Source organism: Eutrigla gurnardus (assembly GCF_963514095.1).
Source record: "Eutrigla gurnardus genome assembly, chromosome: 10".
NCBI lineage: Eukaryota > Metazoa > Chordata > Actinopteri > Perciformes > Triglidae > Eutrigla > Eutrigla gurnardus.
The window spans coordinates 29,386,085-29,395,201 of record NC_139924.1 but is presented as its reverse complement, the minus strand read 5'-3'; the positions used below and the strand labels follow the sequence as shown (position 1 = coordinate 29,395,201).

Here is a 9,117-nt window from a genome sequence, read left to right as displayed (position 1 = left end):
ACGGTAACGGTGAGGAGGACGGGGAGGAGGACAGTAACGGTGAGGAGGACGGTAACGGTGAGGAGGACGGTAACAGCGAGGAGGACGGTAACAGCGAGGAGGACGGTAACGGCGAGGAGGACGGTAACGGTGAGGAGGACGGTAACGGTGAGGAGGACGGTAACGGTGAGGAGGACGGTAAAGGTGAGGACGACGGTAACGGTGAGGAGGACGGGGAGGAGGACAGTAACGGTGAGGAGGACGGTAACGGTGAGGAGGACGGTAACAGCGAGGAGGACGGTAACGGCGAGGAGGACGGTAACGGTGAGGAGGACGGTAACGGTGAGGAGGACGGTAACGGTGAGGAGGACGGTAAAGGTGAGGACGACGGTAACGGTGAGGAGGACGGGGAGGAGGACAGTAACGGTGAGGAGGACGGTAACGGTGAGGAGGACGGTAAAGGTGAGGAGGACGGTAACGGTGAGGAGGACGGGGAGGAGGACAGTAACGGTGAGGAGGACAGTAACGGTGAGGAGGACGGTAACGGTGAGGAGGACGGTAACGGTGAGGAGGACGGTAACGGTGAGGAGGACGGTAACAGCGAGGAGGACGGTAACGGCGAGGAGGACGGTAACGGTGAGGAGGACGGTAACGGTGAGGAGGATGGTAACGGTGAGGAGGACGGTAACGGTGAGGAGGATGGGGAGGAGGACGGTAACGGTGAGGAGGATGGGGAGGAGGACGGTAACGGTGAGGAGGACGGGGAGGAGGACAGTAACGGTGAGGAGGACGGTAAAGGTGAGGAGGACGGTAACGGTGAGGAGGACGGGGAGGAGGACAGTAACGGTGAGGAGGATGGTAACGGTGAGGAGGACGGCGAGGCGAACAGCGAGGAGGACGGTAACAGTGAGGAGGACGGTAACGGTGAGGAGGATGGTAACGGTGACGAGGACGGTAACGGTGACGAGGACGGTAACGGTGAGGAGGATGGTAACGGTGACGAGGACGGTAACGGTGAGGAGGATGGTAACGGTGAGGAGGACGGTAACGGTGAGGAGGACGGTAACGGTGAGGAGGACGGTAACGGTGAGGAGGATGGTAACGGTGAGGAGGACGGTAACGGTGACGAGGACGGTAACGGTGAGGAGGACGGTAACGGTGAGGAGGATGGTAACGGTGAGGAGGATGGTAACGGTGAGGAGGACTGTGAGGCGAACAGCGAGGAGGGCGGTAACGGTGAGGAGGACTGCAGAGACACTTCCTGTCGTCCCAGCTCGCCGCCTGAAGGCTGAGCGGCCGATCCGTGGCGACAGGCCAGTGGTTCGCCGCGGCGCTTCCTGACAGCGACCTTTAACGTGGCGCTCGTGGGGAGGGAAGAAGCCTCTCGCTGATGTCACGACGGATCAGCGTCCACCTTTAGGCGGCGTCTCCACGCCGACATCAGGGACGTGTAACCATGGAAACGAGTTCACGTTCAAACTTCTCTTGTTTTTAGATGAAAAAATCAGGTAGATCAGCAGCTTCTCGCTCTGATTGGCTGAAGGATGGATGACATCATATAATAAAATATCAGTTGTACGATATTTAGTTAAATAGGAAAAATGCAACGTAATTCCGTGAACCACATTTTCAATATTCTTATTTTCATCTCTGGTATTTGTGATTTTGTTTCGTCACGTTGTTCATTGGGAAAAACATTTTGGGGGAGTTTACGAACTACTAGTCACATGACAAACAGAGACATGTCCCCGACCAATCACTGTTGCTCCTGTGTGTGATGTCATCCCGACTTGGCGGGTTGCTTCACTGAGGTCCTGTGGTAACAGGAATGTTTCTCTGTCTCCGCCGTTTACAGCTCTGTGATCTGATTGGTCAAAGAAACCCCCAAGACTTTCCTACGACTCACTGCACGCTGGAACCAGGATGATGTCACGGAGTCGGATCTGACCCCTGACCCCTGCAGCGACGTACCTCCAGCAGAAGACACACTTGTTGGCGCAGGCGAGGCTGGGCGTGGTCTCCATGCAGCGGTGGGACTCGATGCCGTAGAACGTGTGCTTGTAGCAGCCTCCTCGCCCTCGCAGCATCGACTGACAGGAAACAGGAAACAGGAAGCAGCGGCGTGAGCGAAATTCAGGCGTTCACGTCAAACAGCTGTTCGTGAGGAGAGGAAATGTTACCTTGGTCCATCGGCAGAGCTTCACTCCCGAGTGACTTCCGATGAGTTTGTAGCCTGAAGACGGAGAGGGGACAGGATCTATATATATCTATCTATATATATATATATATATATACATATACCGTGTGTGTATATACACACACAGTATATATATATATATATATATATACACACTGTATATAGATAGATATATGTGTATATACAGACAGACAGGCAGGCAGGCAGGCAGACAGGCAGACGGACAGACACACACACAGACAGACAGGCAGACAGCCTGGTCTCCTCACCCTGTTTGGTCAGAGCCTGCCGGAGAGCCGGCGTGATCATCTCCCTGCGTTCCTCTTCGTCTCTCCTCTTCTTCACGCCGTCGGCTCGGGACGATGTCACCAGCCGGACGTCTCCTCGCCGCTCTGCGTCCCTCTGACACACAAACCAGGAGTCACCTACTGACCGTAACCACGGCAACGTCTGATCTGACATCTGGCTATCTGGTCCTGCATCTAGTCCTTTATCTAGTCCTCCATCTCGTTCTCTACATAGTCCTCCATCTAGTTATGGGGGTTTAGCTCAGGAGGTAGAGCAGGTTGGCTGGCAACCGCAAGATTGCCGGTTAGATCCCCGGCTCCTGCTAGCTGAGTGCCTGGTGTCCCTGAGCAAGACACCTCACCCTAATTGCTCCTGACGAGCTGGCTGTCGCCCTGCGTGATTGACTCCGCCGTCGGTGTGTGAATGTGTGAATGAATGTGTGAGTGAATGTGTGAATGAATGGGTGAGTGAATGTGTGAATGAATGGGTGAGTGAATGTGTGAGTGAATGGGTGAGTGAATGTGTGAGTGAATGGGTGAGTGAATGGGTGAGTGAATGTGTGAGTGAATGGGTGAGTGAATGTGTGAGTGAATGGGTGAGTGAATGGGTGAGTGAATGTGTGAGTGAATGGGTGAGTGAATGGGTGAGTGAATGTGTGAGTGAATGGGTGAGTGAATGTGTGTGTGAATGTGTGAATGAATGTGTGAGTGAATGTGTGAGTGAATGTGTGAGTGAATGGGTGAGTGAATGTGTGAGTGAATGTGTGAGTGAATGGGTGAGTGAATGTGTGAGTGAATGGGTGAGTGAATGGGTGAATGAATGGGTGAGTGAATGTGTGAATGAATGGGTGAGTGAATGTGTGAGTGAATGGGTGAGTGAATGTGTGAGTGAATGGGTGAGTGAATGGGTGAGTGAATGTGTGAGTGAATGGGTGAGTGAATGTGTGAGTGAATGTGTGAGTGAATGGGTGAGTGAATGTGTGAGTGAATGGGTGAGTGAATGGGTGAGTGAATGTGTGAGTGAATGGGTGAGTGAATGGGTGAGTGAATGTGTGAGTGAATGGGTGAGTGAATGTGTGTGTGAATGTGTGAATGAATGTGTGAGTGAATGTGTGAGTGAATGTGTGAGTGAATGGGTGAGTGAATGTGTGAGTGAATGTGTGAGTGAATGGGTGAGTGAATGTGTGAGTGAATGGGTGAGTGAATGGGTGAATGAATGGGTGAGTGAATGTGTGAATGAATGGGTGAGTGAATGTGTGAGTGAATGGGTGAGTGAATGGGTGAGTGACTGGGTGAGTGAATGGGTGAGTGAATGTGTGAGTGAATGTGTGAGTGAATGTGTGAGTGAATGTGTGAGTGAATGGGTGAGTGAATGTGTGAGTGAATGGGTGAGTGAATGGGTGAGTGAATGGGTGAGTGAATGGGTGAGTGAATGGGTGAATGTCAGTCATTGTTGTAAAGCGCTTTGGAGAAAAGCACTATATAAATGAGGACCATTTACCATTTATGTTTTAGTTATCTATCTAGTTTTCTATATAGTCCTCCATCTTGTCCTTTATCGAGTCCTCTATCTGTTCCTCTACATAGTCCTCCATCTAGTCCTTTATCAAGTCCTTTATCTGGTCCACTACATTGTCCTCCATCTGGTACTCCATTTGGTCCACGATCTAGTCCTCCGCTGGAACTCGAGGGGGGCTCCAGAGTGGAGTTTGTTGATTGTGTTGGACTGGGAGCATTCTGGCCACGTGTTTACTACCCCTCAGGACCCTCAGGACCCTCGAGACCCTCAGGACTCAGTGAGGAGACATATGGACAAGACCTCCAAGCCTCGTCTGAGTCACTTGTTCCTCTCGAGTCGGGGAAGTGGGCGTCCTCGCTCTTACACAAGCCGCCACTTCTCCCACCGGGTGTCTCTCATCCATCTGTCATCACACCAGCGTCTCCTTCCTCCTCCTCCAAGCTTCTGTCTGTATGACTCTACATGGACCTGTCAATCAGCAGGTAAGCCCCGCCCCCTACAGCATCCCCTGCTTTCTGGTCTGGTGGACTCTAAATGGACCATAATGTACTAAATGAACATCATGCTGGATTGAAGAAGACTTGAAACTAGAGATTGAGACCATAAACTCATGTTTACAATGTTTACTGAGGTAATACATCAAGAGAGAAGTAGGACCATTTTCTCATAGACTTCTATACAACCAGAGAGGAGTCGCCCCCTGGTGGCCAGCAGAGAGAAGTAGGACCATTTTCTCATAGACTTCTATACAACCAGAGAGGAGTCGCCCCCTGGTGGCCAGCAGAGAGAAGTAGGACCATTTTCTCATAGACTTCTATTAAGGATGCAAATTATCGAGTAATTCATTAATCGATAGTTGTTTCATCTTATCGATCGATGATCAATTAATTGATAAGCGGCAATTCTTCTGAGAAGCTGAATTTCCCTCTGAATAGGTTCCATCTACTGTATACGTAACATCAAATGCTATTTTCCTTATGATATAAAGAAAAATGCAAATCATATTTTGAATAATTTCATTTTAATGCATCAATTTGGGGAATTTCCATCCATCGATCCATTGTCTACCGCTTATAATTTGGGGAATTTTGAGAACCAAAATATGACATATCGGTTCCTGAACAATTTCTTACAAACTGCTGGTTCTGTTCCAAATGTTGACATACTAAATGGGGTTGAGGAGTTTAAGCATTCAAGAAAAGATGAAAACAAAAATGACTAAAACACAGTGCTGAGCCTTTATACTATTAGTTTATTATAACTATTATTATTAATATAAGTGGGTGAATATCCCTCAGCCTTCCTTGGTGTTTTGGTTTTGACTGAAGCCTCGTTCACATACGTCGCCACTCGCCCATCTCTGAGCGACAGCTGTCAATGGATGTGAATGTGTTCTAGTGGGATGTGGTCAGGACAGGCGATGCGATGTGGGCGGGACGGAGAGAAAATAATGTAACTTTCTGCCATGCGAGTGAAGTGAGTACCAATCACAATGTAGAATAGAGATGATTGACAGTTGACGTCAACAGAGAGTTCCACAGAAATGTGCAGCTTGAACTAGCCGTCGGCGGCAGTTATTCATTTTGTATGCCAGCGATTATAATTCAGCGAGAAAGCGAGTGACGGCGAGTAGCGTCGTATGTGAACGGGGCTATACGCGCTATAGCTGGCTATAAACTGGCCAGCTGAGGGGGGGTCGGCGCGGGGGACGCCTCGCCATGGCGACGGGGGAAAACAGAACGTTGATGAGCCAAACCAGCCGCGAGGATTTCCCCTTATAATAAGCGCTGCTGCCCTCCTGTTTAGTCTATCATTAGAGCCGCTAGTTAAGTCCATTTGCCTTGATGAAATAATTTTGGGCGAACATCGAGACTATGGCGGCCGAAATTAGACTACGGCGGTGCGCCATAATGTGTGGGAAACACCATTTCCTGTTTGTCTTGTTGTTGTCGTCAGAGCCCTGCTTCGCTTGTGTTCGCCCATGTGCGTCAAGTACGCCTGGTGTCAAGAGCGCCCTCACGCGGACTGGCGGGGAATTACGTGTTCAAAACGCAATTAATTGCAATTAATTTATTTTAATCGAGTAATTTCTTATCGACAATTAATCGATAATCGATTAATTGTTTGCATCCCTAACTTCTATACAACCAGAGAGGAGTCGCCCCCTGGTGGCCAGCAGAGAGAAGTAGGACCATTTTCTCATAGACTTCTATACAACCAGAGAGGAGTCGCCCCCTGGTGGCCAGCAGAGAGAAGTAGGACCATTTTCTCATAGACTTCTATACAACCAGAGAGGAGTCGCCCCCTGGTGGCCAGCAGAGAGAAGTAGGACCATTTTCTCATAGACTTCTATACAACCAGAGAGGAGTCGCCCCCTGGTGGCCAGCAGAGAGAAGTAGGACCATTTTCTCATAGACTTCTATACAACCAGAGAGGAGTCGCCCCCTGGTGGCCAGCAGAGAGAAGTAGGACCATTTTCTCATAGACTTCTATACAACCAGAGAGGAGTCGCCCCCTGGTGGCCAGCAGAGAGAAGTAGGACCATTTTCTAATAGACTTCTATACAACCAGAGAGGAGTCGCCCCCTGGTGGTCAGCAGAGAGAAGTAGGATCATTTTCTCATAGACTTTACACAACCAGAGGGGAGTCGCCCCCTGGTGGTCAGCAGAGAGAATAACAGTTTGAAGGACTGTCTGACCTTTGCTTTCTTCACACTGTTCATGATGTGACCCAGATCCTCCACGTCAACCACCGAACCGGGTTTTTCCTCCTCCTGCAGACCGGACTCCTCCTCACTGCTGGACTCCATCAGATCCTCCTGAGACCAGATGGACCAGATATAGTCAAAAAGAGTCCGTTTACACTTTTATTTTAGTAAATTAATGAATTCTGATTTCTGACTTGTTCCCTGAACTCCACATGTGATGTTTGTCAGTTTAACAGATAAAGTCTCAGAGGGTCATAGGTCTGTTAAGTCCACCAGAAGGGGGCGGGGCTTCCCCTCTGTCCAGTGACATCACCCCTTACCTCAGAGCTGTCTGTCTGCGGAGCTGCCAGGTCGTCCTCCTGCCCGTCTGCCCTCTGGTTCTGACAGGAGCCTCCGGTCTTGCAGCTCTTCTTCTCCCCCCGGACCAGATCCCGGAGGCGGATCAGGAACTTCCCCTTCCAGGCCTGGAAGTCCGCCTGGACGCTGCCGTTGCGGCTCTTCACCACGTTCCCGTCACCCTCGCCCCGGCTCAGGATCCGCGTGGCGCTCAGCATCCAGAGCCACTTGTCCACGTTCTTACCCACCTGGCGAGGAAACGGCGGCGGTCAATAGAGTTTCTGTGACTCACCGGTGAATCAGACGCTGCCGTGTCTCACCGTGTTGTAGTTGCCAGCGTAGCTGGAGTCGCCGAGGCCGAAGACGGCGTAGCGGAGGCCTCGTAGGTAGGTCCGCCCGTACCGGAAGTCCGTGGATGCCTCCTCCAGCCACTTACAGAACCAGGCGGCGTTCTCCGTGGGCCGGCCGTCCATGTAGGTCGCCATGAGGAAGACCGCCACGGACCGGTTGGTGCACTGAGGAGAAACAATCCGTCTGAACAGGCAACTTAGGACCGGTTGGTTTCAGGCCCCTGTCAGATGGTCTCTGTGCCCCGTAATAAAGGGTCTGGTCTGTGGAGGACCGAGGGGACCAGGTTTACCTCATCAGCAAGCTGATCATCTGGATCGTAGTCTTTGACATCGATCAGGTCTGCTGGAAGTCCCAGAGTCCTCACGTCCTCAGACAGCTGCTCTGCAAAGCCCTGAACACACAAGACCAGAGATGGACTCCACAGTTGCCGAGCAACCCCCGGTAACCCCCGGTAACGCCGTGCGTTTCCATCGGTACCTTTGCTGTTCCGGTCTGGGAGCCATAGAAGACTTTAACTCCCGACACGTGGACCTCAGAGTCCCCATCGCAGGTCTTCACGGCCTCGGAGGAGACGCTTTTCTAAAAGCACACACAGAGACAGTCAGACAGACAGACAGTCAGTCAGACAGACAGACAGTCAGACAGACACATCATGCTTGGTTTAATGCCAAGACCAGGACTCCCCCAAAGAGTGGGTCCCTTCACACCCCCGGGACCTGCACACTTTAGAAGTTCCACATGTTATTGCAGTTAATAACCGCTGTGTGAAGACAGTGAGACATGAACAACCTGTCTCACCCTCCGGCCGAGCCTCAGGGAGAACCAGATCCCGAACAGCAGCGCGGCGGCGGAGTACAGGTAGAGCCTGCTGTTCCACAGGAGCGTGAGACAGCTCTCAGCGGGGCGTGAGACACTCTGCGGGACTTCCGGGACAAACAAAGACACAAAGCTTTAGTTGAACGCGTCGTGCTTTCATGCTGCAGGTGTGACGTTTGTAGCATGAACGCAACACAGCGGGGTCGACCCGGTCTAGGGGTTCATTCGGGGTTCATTCGGGGTTAGTTCGGGTCACCTGCGGGCAATAAAAGGCGGCTGGCTAGCATTACACGGCTAGCCAGCTAGCTAGCGACGTTAACGTCAGCTCCACGCGCGCCGCTCGCTTCCTGTTCCGGTACCGTTTAAACGGAACTCACCTGTCGTGCCCGCGGCGGGCACGCGACCCGCGCCGAGGAGGACGAGGAGCGCGAGGAGCCTCAACATCGCGGCGAAGGCTCGTTTATCACACACGGCCGGCTGCAGGTGATGGAGCGGGCGACCATATTTGTTTGACCGAGGAGCATGCTGGGAGGTGTAGTCATGTGTTCGTGGTGCTCTCGAAGAAGCAGCTGCTGCTTTCAAAGCGGGATGAAAACGTGTTTTCTTCTTCTGATGACAAAACTATTCCTATTATATCTTCATTCATAGTTTACTCTTTATTTTTTTATGTCGTCACCGGAAGTAGTGCGGAAACCGTTTCACGCCTCTTCTCTTCTTGATGATTTTATATGTATATCCACTACAGAATTATCTCAAATCTCTAAAAAAGTATTAAAACTCTCGAACTCTTTAATTGATTTATAGAAGATTCATATTTTTTTATATATTTATTATATTTGGTATGTTATACTGGAACTTTTTTGTTTTCTTTTTTTCCTCAATGTATTGTCAAAAGCCAATCTTATGTGGAATACAGTTACAAAAA

General features: G+C 50.8%; 1 protein-coding gene across 2 annotated transcripts in view; it reads right to left on the bottom strand.

Moving 5' to 3' along the window:
• tyw1 (tRNA-yW synthesizing protein 1 homolog) overlaps positions 1–8,730 on the bottom strand; it is an 18,795-nt gene extending 10,065 nt beyond the window's left edge. Inside the window, exons 1-10 of one of the 2 annotated variants that reach the window (XM_084019234.1) lie at positions 8,570–8,730; positions 8,166–8,299; positions 7,854–7,955; positions 7,666–7,767; positions 7,346–7,540; positions 7,010–7,273; positions 6,681–6,800; positions 2,446–2,578; positions 2,160–2,212; positions 1,951–2,069 (exon numbers count right to left, since the gene is read on the bottom strand). In XM_084019234.1, the coding sequence (XP_083875360.1) occupies positions 1,951–2,069; positions 2,160–2,212; positions 2,446–2,578; positions 6,681–6,800; positions 7,010–7,273; positions 7,346–7,540; positions 7,666–7,767; positions 7,854–7,955; positions 8,166–8,299; positions 8,570–8,636 (1,289 nt within the window). In that variant the 5' untranslated portion in view covers positions 8,637–8,730. The remainder of the gene's footprint in view (positions 1–1,950; positions 2,070–2,159; positions 2,213–2,445; positions 2,579–6,680; positions 6,801–7,009; positions 7,274–7,345; positions 7,541–7,665; positions 7,768–7,853; positions 7,956–8,165; positions 8,300–8,569) is intronic. The other variant, XM_084019235.1, reaches the window with a different exon arrangement.
• Positions 8,731–9,117: the final 387 nt, after the last annotated feature.